The 13,256-nt window shown below is 30.6% G+C and overlaps 2 protein-coding genes across 2 annotated transcripts; both read right to left on the bottom strand.

Moving 5' to 3' along the window:
* Positions 1-379: 379 nt before the first annotated feature.
* HELRODRAFT_125570 (hypothetical protein) lies at positions 380-787 on the bottom strand (the record flags this gene model as incomplete). Its single annotated transcript, XM_009031942.1, has 1 exon — positions 380-787. A coding segment is annotated over one exon (408 nt), but the record flags the coding sequence as incomplete, so codon positions are not given.
* A 9,146-nt stretch (positions 788-9,933) lies between these two features.
* HELRODRAFT_165331 (hypothetical protein) lies at positions 9,934-12,668 on the bottom strand (the record flags this gene model as incomplete). The annotated part of the gene is made up of 3 exons (XM_009031943.1): positions 9,934-10,059; positions 11,349-11,535; positions 12,619-12,668. The coding sequence occupies 3 exons, from the start codon at positions 12,666-12,668 to the stop codon at positions 9,934-9,936; spliced, it is 363 nt and encodes a 120-aa protein (XP_009030191.1).
* Positions 12,669-13,256: the final 588 nt, after the last annotated feature.

A 13,256-nucleotide genomic window follows, 5' to 3' on the forward strand; every position in this document is an offset into this window, starting at 1 on the left:
ACACAAGTTTTCTTGGTGAATAATACAGTGGTATGTAATGATATCCTGAGGCACTGTGTGCTATCAAGGTTACAAATCCACTCTTCTTTCCTATCATACTTGGCGCCCCATCTGTTGTTACACCAGCAAGTTTGTTTTTGAAAAGCTGGAATTTGTCCATTGCTAGAATAACTTGTTCAAAAATATCCTTTCTAGTTGTTGGGCTCTTCCTTGGGCACATGTCAAACAGTTCCTCAACTATATCAAACGTTTTCGTAACTCCTCTAACAAATATTGCTAGTTGAGCAGTGTCACTGATATCTGTGCTCTCATCAACTGCCAAACTGTAATATTCACAATCGTTAAGTCGCCTGACCAAGGTATCTTCAATATTTTTCGCCATATCGTCAACTCTTCTACCAATAGTTTGATGAGAAAGACTCACGTTCTCCACCAAAGACTTTTTTGTTGGGCAAACATCTGTAAATATCTCTAAGCAGTTTTCCACCAGTTCTCCATCAGAAAATGGTTTTCCTCTTTTGGCTATAGCTTCTGCAATTAAATAGCTAACTTTTGTTGCTGCTTCGGCACTCTGGTTGCCAATCTTAAACAATGACTGTGGAGCAACAATTTCCTGTTTCATCGAGTTGATGCGATCAGTTCGAATTTGGCCCACCACACTATCAAATTTTCTATGTTTAGAGCAGTAATGTCGCTTGATGTTACATTCCTTGTGAACGGCAATTGTTTCTTGACAAATGAGGCACAAAATAACATCGGCTTGCTGCACAACAAAATAACTTTCTGTTCACGAACTTTTAAAAATACGATTTTCAGAATCAATTTTATGTTTTTTATCAACGGACGCCATAATATCGTCTGCTAGTTACGTTTTATTTACGTTGTCCTTTGCGTCGTCAAGGAAACTATTTTAAATGAATCGCGGTCGTAGCGCAATATTATTAATTAATGTTTTATTAATACAGGAGTTTAAATTAAAAATTATTTTTAAAAAGTTTAAAATTTACATCTAACCAACTCAATAAAAATATTTTAAATTTTATAATTTTAATATTTTTCTAAGAAGGCCGGCGGGCCGGATGAAAACCTTTGGCGGGCCGGATTCTGGCCCGTGGGCCGCTGGTTGGACCAGCCTGTTTTAGACGATTCTTTATTGTTACTGATTGAACGTGCATGATCTGTTTTATAAAAACATCCAGAGTGATAAAATACTGGCTACTGATAAATCACATAAAGGGTGAGACTCGTTTGAGGCTCATTTAGCTTAGAACCAGTTAGGTGTTCACAATAGTTGTAGGATGAGTAAATTGTTAGATTGATTTTTTTTGGCGTTCTTTAAAATAACTATATTATAATATAATTAATAAATAATAATTTATAAATAAGAATTATTAAATAATATAATATAATAAATGAAAGTAACTTCTGAAATAAGTAATCAACCCCATTATTTTACATATTTCCATGTCATCATCAACTTCTTTTCCTAATAGTTTGTTCATTGTTTGCCATAAATATTTAGAAGTGTTTCTGTTGTACTTGATTTTGTAATGCAGAATCTGTTGCGCTTTTAAGCACAACAAACACTTTTCGTTTTCAATGCTAATATCTAATTTATTTCATCATTATCAAACCCATCATCTCTAAATCTTCTTTCTTTCATTCGACATGTTTGCTTGGCCATTTTGCAATCATCGTCGAACCAAGAAGCGGTTGAAACAAATCTTAATTTTACGACGCACAAAGGAGCTCATCTGCAATTCATTAAGCAAGACTCAAAACTCAATTCATATATTGTCAGACGATGTCAAGTTTCTGTAAGCATCAAGGCATCCAATTTATCATTAAGCAAACCATGACCATTATCAACGTTCGGAGACCAAATCTGACCATCTGTTTCATTCATACAATTCGAAATCACAAATTCTTTGATAACAGAATGCTTCAAATTTATATTTAATTTTTCTTTATTTTTTATATTGCATTTAAAGCACGGTCCTGAGCGGCTATTAGCAAATTTTCTGTTGCACCTTTTAAATGAAAAGGTTCTGAGCCAATCCTTGAACTACTTCCTCGTTTATGTAAAGTTTTGTATCGACAAAGTTCATAAACTAACATGAAGTGCTGTTTGCTTATAAAGTTGAAGTTTTTCTATAATCATTTTATTTTTAATATCATCTTTATCGTCATATTTGTATTTTTGATTATATCTTTGAACATCTTGGTAATGAAGTTTTGTTATTTTCGTGTTGCCTTACTAATTATGTATTTATATTTGTTTGATTTTAGATACGAACTTAGCTGGATAATTGCTAATTTAAATCCATTTGCATTTTTTATTTCAATGAGTCCTCTACCACTTCCTTTTTTGGGAGACATAGTTTTTCTATATCATCGTTTATGTGGTGCATGCCGTTCATGGTTAGTTGTTTTCTAGTACTATTTAATTTTTCTAGAGCTTGTTTTGACCATTCGAAAATACCGAAACTGTACTAAAATGCTGGAAGAGCTGTAATGTTTATAACTAGCACCTTATTTCTGGCATTTATTCACTTTTAAATTGCTCTCACTCGTCGTTAAGTATTTTTGCTTTATTTGTTACGCATTTCTTGCGCTTTATCTGACTGACTTGTACTTGTTGCTCTCTTGTACATGTAACATCATTGGTTGTGATACTTTTATGTTTGACTAATTTACCTTTTTTCAGAGTAACTTTAGCAAACTTATCCAGACCAAACTCCATTTGTATATCATTAATAAATTGGTTTAAAAATGTTCAGTGGATGTAAAAAATTATAATCATTTTGGCATATAATTTCAAGTCATTAATATAAAATAAATGATTTATTACATCTGTTGATGATATTTTGTACCCAATTTGTGCATTGTTGAGCAGCTAAATTAGTGATGTTATTGTCAGGCAAAACAATAAAGAGAACAGTAAATCACCTTAAAATGCATCATGTCTGATACTTATATCACCATTTGGACAACACAAATAATAACTATAAGTAATAAGTGATAAAGAATGCCAGCACTAGAAGAACTCGATACAACAAATCTGGGGAAGGAACTACAACAACGAAAGGAGCGAAGGAGTCTCCAATAAAAAAAGAAATCGATCCGGATGAGTTCGATTTTTCGGATCCTGTGGAACAACATCTCGCCGAATTAAAAGAAATGGCAGCCGCGATGAAATTACAGGCAACTGAAATGTCAGAGATACTAAAAAAACAATATATATATATATATATATATATATATATATATATATATATATATATATATAATCAGTCAGTTGATTACGCGAAGTTCAGTGTTGTATCTGTAAGCAAGGCAAAACCTTCTGTTGGTTTGTCCATAGATGAATGGGTTGTAGTTCTGATATATTGCAAAGGCAATTTGAAAAGTTGTTGGTATATTATGAGGCTGTTGTTTCATTGACGGTCCAAATTATTCAAGGAAATATTAATAAAAAATGCTAAATAAATTATTAAATATAAAAAAAATTAATAAAGAGCATACAAAAATGAAACGAGTGATAAATAAAAACTACACAATGATGAAAAAAGCATGCCTGTTTATTAAGCTCAGTCCTAAACAAATTAATACAAAGGAGCAGTTTATAAAATAGTTAGATAAATTTATTTTTAATTTTAATATTAAGCTAACAAATTTTTCGTGAAATTTATACTAAATTATATTGTCATGCCAAAAATTAATTAAAATGAAATACAATAATACTAAGCAAGTTTTAATGAAACATAAAACGCAAAAAAATAACAACAGAAAGAAAACGATAAATTACATGATTAGAACGTAAAAGTTGATAATTTGCTGTTGTTTATTGTTGTACGCGATAACATATTACCAGTCTTAAATAAAAGCAACTAGACTGATACATCTGTGCATAGCAAATAATTTGATAGATGATTCTGTGCGCTCAATTGATAGATATAATATAATATAATATAATATAATATAATATAATATAACTCAAAAAATAAAATAAAATTTGTCGGTAATTTTTTTTACAAAAATATCAAATGTTTCCTATTTTTATACGTTTTCGTTATAAAATTCAAATGTTCAAATGGGTTTAATTTGATAAATTTTATGAAAAAATTTGAATTTTTAGAAGACAGATTAAGTCTTCTTAAGTCTTTTTGAGCCTTGTAAAATCATGCAAAAAAGAAACTTCAAATAGTTGTTGAGGACAAAAACCAGTGATAAAAATCATACTTACCCATGACACTACACGACCGTTGAAGCATGGTAATTTTGACTCATCATCCACAAGTTCTTCCTTGACAATTCTTTTCGATTTTGTGATAAAAAAGTTATTTCAAAAGTAAAATCAGTTGCATATATAATAAAAATTTGTATTTTTATAGGTAACCTACTGTAAAGTTAAGAAAGTCTAAATTATCTGGATATTATACTGTAAATTTTGAGACTTATTTAAATAATTAAAATAAACGACTGGATAAAATGTATTAATTCGTTTATGCCACCATCAATAATGTTACTTCAGTCAAAGGATGAAAAGTAGGGAGGCATTGAACGTATAGCAAAAATTTATTTATTGCAGGCCATTTAAACACCAAATAAATACAATCTCGGAACAAATTTCATCCTTGGCCATTTGAAAAGTTGAACAATCAAATGTTACTATATCAATTTTTTGAGAACTTAAATGTTTTCATGTCATTTATGGAATTTTTACAATAGGAATTCAACCTCATCATAAACTTTTACATTCAATCATGAACTTTCTGTCCATTATATATATCACTCATAATCAAAATTCATCTGCTACTTACCAAAATATATTGAATAAAATCAGTGGCGGATTTAGACAAGGCAGAGGCCAAAATTAATTTGCCAAGAAATTCAACAAATGACGCTAGTGTGGCCAAAATTATGCTGGCAACCTTTTTTCTTTTTTGCATATCATTTTGTGCTTAAAAAACTATGTTTTCCGGTCTAAAAACCGAGTTTTACTGACTTTTAATAATAACACTGCTTACGGCCAGCTTTTTTTTAAAAAAATGTAACTTGACGCAAAATTTTGAGATATGAACAGAATAGTATGCGTTTCGTGCAATTTTTAAAATCTCAACAAGTAAAATTTGTGTACTGAATGTGACAATAGAGTAAAAGCGGTTCATATCAGAGTGGTTAATCATCAAAATTTCTTATCAAATGTCCATTTAAGGTCAGTTTTGAAAGTTTTTCTGAAACACAACGGGAAGAATTTATTGAACTCTTTAGTAGCGATGCAGCAAAAATTTATATGTTTAATGTCAGTTTTATTATTTTACATCCAAAATTTTAACTTCTAAAAACTTATTGTTCAAACTAAATAGCGCCAAAATTCAAAGTTTTAAAAGCGTAAGAAAATAAACTCAAATGTATATAATAATTCGCTGTGCAAACAAGTCCAATCAATTTGTGGTCTCAGATAAAACTGACTACAACGCCACTTACTCAACAACAGCTCATCAACAAAATTTCAAGCAATCAAAACAGACCCCACTTCTTACCTAATGACCAAACTCAACGCAATTATGAAAAAAAATCAACAAAATCATATCTCAAGAAAAAATCCGATTACTCCAAGGCAAATATTCACCTGGATAATACAACTATGACAACATCAAAACGCACAAAAACAACAACTCCTTCAAGCTATCATCAGCCAAAAGTCGACAGTAACACAACATATTGCCAAATATCTGAACAAAATTTTAGTCCCATACACTACAAACAATCACCAGTCCTCTTGTGATTTTATCAATCTATTGAAAACTAACAAATTAATGCTTCTCAATGACACAAGTGATATTATCATCAACAGTGTTTATCACTCAGACATGGTCCCCTTAGAAATACTAAAACACATCTCAAATCTCTTCTCCAAATCTGCACCACCGAAGCACCTTTCCACACCTCCCACAGACAAGCTATACAAGCAAATTGACAGTATAGCCATGGGCTCACCACTCGGTGTCCTGTTTGCAAATTTCTTTTTAAGACAACTTGAGAGCAAAACGTTTAGGGACAATCCGGAATCGAAACCAAACATCTAGACCAGATATGCTGACAATATCTTTGCATACAATGATCCTGAACAAGTCAACTTCGCAAACAATGATTCTGAACAAGTCAACCAGCTAATAGCAACCCTGAACAAATCAAAATTGAATTTCACCATCGAGCACAAAAGTGAAAATTCATTGCCATTTCTGAATGTTTTGGTAACGCATGACGAACACAGATTTAAAACTACCGTAAATGTCAAAGCAACAAACAAAGATAATTGTTTAAATGGGTTAAATGAATGTATGGAACAATTTAAAGTAAGAACAATAAAATCCTTTGTGAACCGTGCATTCACGCATTCATCCTCAACTGATGATCGCAATACGGTACTGAAAAGAATTACTAAACTACTAGTAAGCAATGGTTACAAAAATCATCCATTGAAAGCACCATTCAACAAAGACTACAGAAAGATCAATATATTCAAAAACAGCAACAACAATGACATAATCCTATATTACAGAAATCATATGTCAATGGCGCATCAAATAGACAAAATCGTCTTCACACAAATTATAAAAAAATCAAGGATACTAATAAAATTAAACTCAGGATATATTACAACAATCGTAAGACATTACAACTGGTCCAAAAGAACAACCGCACTCCTAAAGACGATTCTACTTTGAAGCGTAAGCATGTAATATATAAATTTAAATGCCCTATTGACGACTGTGCGCGTCAACAACATTCGTATATTGGTGTTACGACCACTTCACTATCAAGATGTCTCACAATGCATACACAAAGATGAGCTATCAAATCTCACTTGCAATCAACACAAGCACTTCCAATAACCCGCCAAATTCTTGACGATAACCCAAAAAATAGTTTATCAAAACACCAACACAATACATCTAAAAATTGCAGAAGCTGTCCTAATAGATATCAATAAACCCCAAATAAACATACAAGAATGATATCATCATTACCAACTCGACGCCTTAATACTAACTCCAATAACAATGAAGAACAAAAAAGCGACACCAACAAAGAAAATAAAGAATATGACACCTATTAATTAACTACCTTTCCATTGTCTAACAATTAATTAACCTTAATTAATAAATTGACCAATTAATTAACTACCTTTCCTTTGTCTAAGAAACTATATAAACCAAAGCAGCACTGAAGATGATTTGTGAAAAATTGAAATAGGCCTATCTGCATGATGAATTTGGATATTAACAGTTTCATTTGTTAATAAATTTGCATGATGAATATGGATAATTCTATTTTCAACAAAATGAACAATATCCAAAAAATTCAAGAAAAATTGAAAAGACAAACTTTAAGGGCGGAGCGATGGTGTAATGGCTAAGGTGCCTGGCATTGTTGATACAGTGTCCGGGTTCGAATGCAAAAAGATCCCCGCCTATCACATGCAAAAGTGTGTGATGCGATGACTCATGTGCATTTATGCACTGTGTGTTTGTTGTAATAATGATAATGCACCTCAGCCATGGCGCTATATAAAATGACATTATTGTTATTATTATTATTAAACATAAATACTTAGTATAAACATATATATATATATATATATATATATATATATATATATATATATATATATATATATATATGTATGCATATTTTTCTAACGGTAGATCGTAAATCATTGTCAAGTTTCTTGAGTTCAAAACCAAAATTGTTATTTATTTTAAGCCTGATAAAACATTTAAGCATCTTAGATGGTAAAGGAATATCGAAAAAACCTTTTTTGTTCTATCATTGTTGGATCTACCGTTAGAAAAATTGAAAAATTAAACAAGAAGCTAACTAACGTGATACTTGCTGTGATTTTCATCAATAATATATATATATATTATTAATATATATATATATATTATTCAGACTTAATTTTGTTGATAAAAATTTATTAGGACAAATTGAAAAATTGAATATAAGTTGATAAAGTTAATAAATCGGTGGAATTTATTACATATTGTCAAGAATTTGGTCATCTACCAGCATATATATATATATATATATATATATATATATATATATATATATATATATATATATATACTAAACAAAAACATTACTATACATATAATATTTAATACTGTATGTTAGTTGGCAAATAACAAATCAAACATAATAAAATCAGAGCCAATTTGAGTGGAAAACATTTTTTAAATGTAAAGGAGAGCTAAGACTGGCAATTATATCATTAAAAGATTCACAAAACAAAATTTGTTGCCAAAGAGACATTGCAAACTTGTCTAGCTCCAGCATTTATTCATTTAATTATTGAAATTCACTATTCCATATTTCTCAGATGTATGTTCTTTTCAGTATTTTACAATGGTAATAGTAACAAACACACAATATATGTAAATACAAGTGAACTGATGCACCAGTTTGTGATAGGCAGGTATATCTTGGCATTCCAACCCACTCACTGGCACTGATGATGTTGAACATCATCAGTGCTGGGCCATTATGATTTTTTATACCATGAGAATGGTGCTTCCCTATCATAATTCTCTTATATCAAACTTATGACAATGCCAATATTATTGTTTATTGTCTTAATATTTAGTATTGTATTCACATTCAGTATTTCAGTATTACTTCATTAAATTTAAATTAGAAGCATTTTATTAAAATAAGCTATTCCAATTAAAAAATTAGTAGATTGATAACGCTTATTTTTTAAATGATGTAGAAAACAATTAATTTTTATTTTTAGGCACAAAATTATTAAAAAAATTTCCACAAATACTTTACCCAAAGTCATCATCCAACGATTTGAAAAAAAATTTATATGTTGGCCGATTTAAAGCATTCTTGAAGTCTCCAAGAGTTACTTTTTCCGGAGGTATGGGCAATTTAATTAAATAAGGAGTTTCTTCCTCATCTATGTGGTATATAACTTTTGTTTCTTCTACTGACATTTTACTTGACGGTCATTTAAGTTAAACTTTAATTAGGAAGATATTTGAAAGCCGATATTAGTTTTATTTGTAATAATGCTTAACTTAGTTCAGTGTAAATAATATAAATCATTCGTTCGACGTATAAACAGTTTCACTAAGAATGTATATATAAAATATAAATGAAAAAACGATACAAAAGTTAGCTACGATTAAAATGAATAAACAAATAGGCCTTTGCGTTATAAAAAATGCATCCAAAGATCAGCGTTTTTCTGTCTAGGGGTAATTAGAATATTTTCACCAAAGTAATTAGAATATTGCGGCTAAGTAATTAACATATTTAATATAATCTATGTTCCTTTAAGTTATCGTAATACTTCATTGATACTTTAGACTTCTATATAGGAAACCTGGACGGTCAACTGAAATGAAAATTTCCTAAAACCGACCCACGGAGGCGATATAAATTAATGTTTTATGCAATGAGGTTAACTTTCATTGTTTCCTTATTGTGAAATTTACTTTCGTGCCTTGTGCTCGTGTTGTTTTGTAATCGTTTTACTCATGAATATATATATATATATATATATATATAATATCCATGGTTTTATTCTTAAAATTTTACTGAGAATTTGCAGTCTGATGTTATCTAATCAAGATTTGCTTGGATAAGGTAGACGGCTTGCAACAATTACTACATATCTTGTAGACAAGCTTATCAGAGTAATAAAAAAATTTGTGCATTATCATTACTTAAACATTCCAAATTTATATTAAAAGAGATTGAAAAATTTGTCCTGGATAATAATTAAAATAGTTTTGATAACTTGAATGAGATTGCCGATGAAATGTCTGAATGTATTGAAATTAACAAATTAAAATAAACGAGGATGAATATTGTCATATGTTTGTGGTGCTGTCATCAAATTTGTCTGCAATTTCACCAATCCTTATCATGCCACAAATACTTAATCTCAGACGACCAAACAAATGATGAACCAGATTTTTCATCAAAACATCTTAAACAAGTCAATCGAGGTGATTTGCTCATTCCAACTAAATACGCCTGAAAGGGTGTTTGGTTTATTTAAAAACATTAGAAAGTCTAACGACCCATTTAATAACTTTACTATTTGCTATTTCATAAAATGACTGAACGATCAATAATTGAAAACAAACTTGATTCTTTCAAGTGTTTTTCATTTTTTTTTGAGATAATAACCATGGTAAGCAATTGTATTTATCTAAATCTCTTTTGATAGTTTTAGTAAAAATTTTGTAAAATAATTTTCTGAAGTTAATATTGTGAAAAATGTAAATAGTAAAATAAAAATTTTAAATTGATTAATGCCAACAATTCGGTAGAATTCATACAATACCGTATTAAATATGGTCTCCTTCCAACACACACACACACACATATATATATATATATATACACACACACACACACACACACACACATATATATATATATATATATATATATATATATATATATATATATATATATTGTTAAATTTATATGCCCATTCTGCATTTAGTAGTTTTTTAAAGACAACTTCAACACGACGTAAATTTTTATACTCGTATTTATTTAATGTCATAATTTAATTAATGTTGTAAGTGTCAGCTGACAGCGCTGTTTCGGCTATTTAACCATCGTCGGAGCTGGATTTAATATTTTAAGATGAAATTAAATTAAGATTATTAAAATAATATTAAAGTAAATATTGAAATTATATTGGGTTTTAACAATAGTGTGAAACAATTTAAAAGATTTAAAAAACATATGAAACGTACCTTTGAAACAAGGTTAAATAAAGGAATAAACGTGAAAATGAAATTGATAATTAAATAATTAAGACGAAGTTAAATAAGGTAAAATTAAGTTATTATATATTAAAATAATGCAATTAAATTATATTAAATATGTCTAATTAAAATTCAAAACAACAATTTTATAAATTTAAAACGGTAGAAAGCAGTGTGTATAGTAAGAAGCTATGAGCTTATATCGTGTTATTTCATTGTGTGGAATAGTAAGAATATATATTGTGTGTATAGTAAGAAGCTATGAGCTTATATCGTGTTATTTCATTGTGTGGAATGTATCGAGTAAATATATCGTGAATGGAAATATCACTTGCATACGCATAACCGCATTATAGTGGAAACATAGTGGAACATACATGTTCGTTTACACAGATAATAACAAAACTATTAAATATTAAAGTTTGGCGCATGCGTGGGCACACAGATAGACTAAACGTTTGAATCAAACAAAGTGGCAAGCGACGTTACGACGTAGGTCCGTGGTCGACAAGTAGCCCCATTGGCCTGATTTAAACCTACTGGATCCAAACCAGGCTGATAACTGTGTCGTTGTACTGTACCATCGCCAGCTCGGACCAAGTTCGTACGTAGTGGGGAGGTGTTATAGTATTGGGAGAACAGTTGAAGGGTGTGGTCGAAGGTGTTGATTTGTTTGTTGAGAGATGGCTTGTTTTTGTGTATGTATAACGCTTCTTTTATTCTAAGCCTGATTGGATATGGTTCGCGATCAATTACCTTGGTACCATTCACCAGTGTAGCTCGCGTAAGTTGCTGACTGTGAGCAATCAACATATGGTTCTTGATTGCTCCGTTCTGTAGATGCATCGTTAGTCTACGTGAGAGAGTGGTTCGAGTGTGGCCAATATATGTTTCCACAACGCTGTGTGGCAAAGGGCATGTGAATTGGTACACTAAATTTGCTCTCTGAAGACTGTCGCTAGGTTGGTTGTTGTTGTTTCTAATAATCAAACTGGATGTTCGTGTAGTGTTGTAGTATATTATTAGTTTAAGTCTAAGGTTTTGGTCGACGGTGGTGATGTTAGATTTGATGATGTTTTTCAGCTGTGTTTCGTCTATCTTATAATTGTCATGCATTTGGTTTTTATAGTATAACGATATATCTGTATTTGTTGGTTGTGCTGGTGTCGGTTGTGCTGAGTTGTTAATTTTATCCAGGTACTGCTTTGTTACCGTATCTATTAATTTGTTGGGGTAATTGTTGTTAACCAGGAGCTGTTTGATACGAATAAATTCGTTGTTAAATATTTCATTATCGGAAGAGATTTTGTATGCACGATGAATTAGGTTATGTACGACATTGTTCTTGTATTTATCCGGACAGTCAGAGTTGAAATTTAACACTTGACCGGAATTAGAGGGTTTAACGTAAACCTTAGAAGTGAAGCAATTGTCATGTTGTATGATCAAGCTATCTGAAAATGGTAATTTATTGTCGTTGCTGAATTCAACTGTGAAATTCAGGTGCGATCTATTTTGGAAGATATTCTGTAAATTGTATACATCCGTTACTGAATTACATACGACAAAAATGTCGTCAACATAACGAGCGTAGATTAGTGGTTTGCTGTCGGGTTTAGCAAAAATCTGATCGGTTTAAACAGTCATATCAGACGAACGTATAGTCAGCTGTAAATCTATAATCAGCCGTATAAATTATTCTCACATAGATATATAACAAAATATACAAGTCTTTGCGTTACTAAAAATATTTTCGTTATGAAAAACATCTCCCAAATTTGTAAGTGATAAATAATTTAATTCTACTAACGGGGTCTTCATCTTTTTTGTGCCTGTTTCTTTTAGAAGATTGGCTACCATCGACCTCTACAAAACCCGAATTTTTAACATTTTGTAGTAGTTGAAATGTTGTTATATTCAAAAAGTCACACTAGAACTTCACGAACGTAATTCGTTGCTAGATTTTTTCCACTCTTTCCAGTAGTTGTTAGATTTCCAAAGTTTTAATTTTAGAATATGCATCTTTTGCCATAGCGTCCCTTTGTTTGATATTCACATTCCATTTACAACTTGAGGTAATCAGACTTCCGAGATAATTGAAAGTTGACTTGTTTCATCTGATTACCATTAACGTTTATAGAGCAGATCGAGGCGGTTTTGTTTTTACTGATAACCCTGCACTCCTTTTTGTTGATGTTAATTAGCAAGCCATTTCTTTCATTTTTAAAAACCAGTTTGAATACAATTGTTCGAAGTTTTTCTATTGATTCCTTTTAAAAGCTGTATCATCAGCAATGTTTACGCCTCCTATTGATATTCCAAATAATCTATCTTTTTTATGATGATCTCATTATAGAGATTGTACAAGTCTGGAGAGAATACACAGCCTTGCTAACATTTTTCATTATTTTGAAAAAACTTGTCATCTTGTTACCAACTTTTAACGCT

This window comes from Helobdella robusta (genome assembly GCF_000326865.2).
Source record: "Helobdella robusta unplaced genomic scaffold HELROscaffold_8, whole genome shotgun sequence".
In the NCBI taxonomy this organism is placed as follows: domain Eukaryota; kingdom Metazoa; phylum Annelida; class Clitellata; order Rhynchobdellida; family Glossiphoniidae; genus Helobdella; species Helobdella robusta.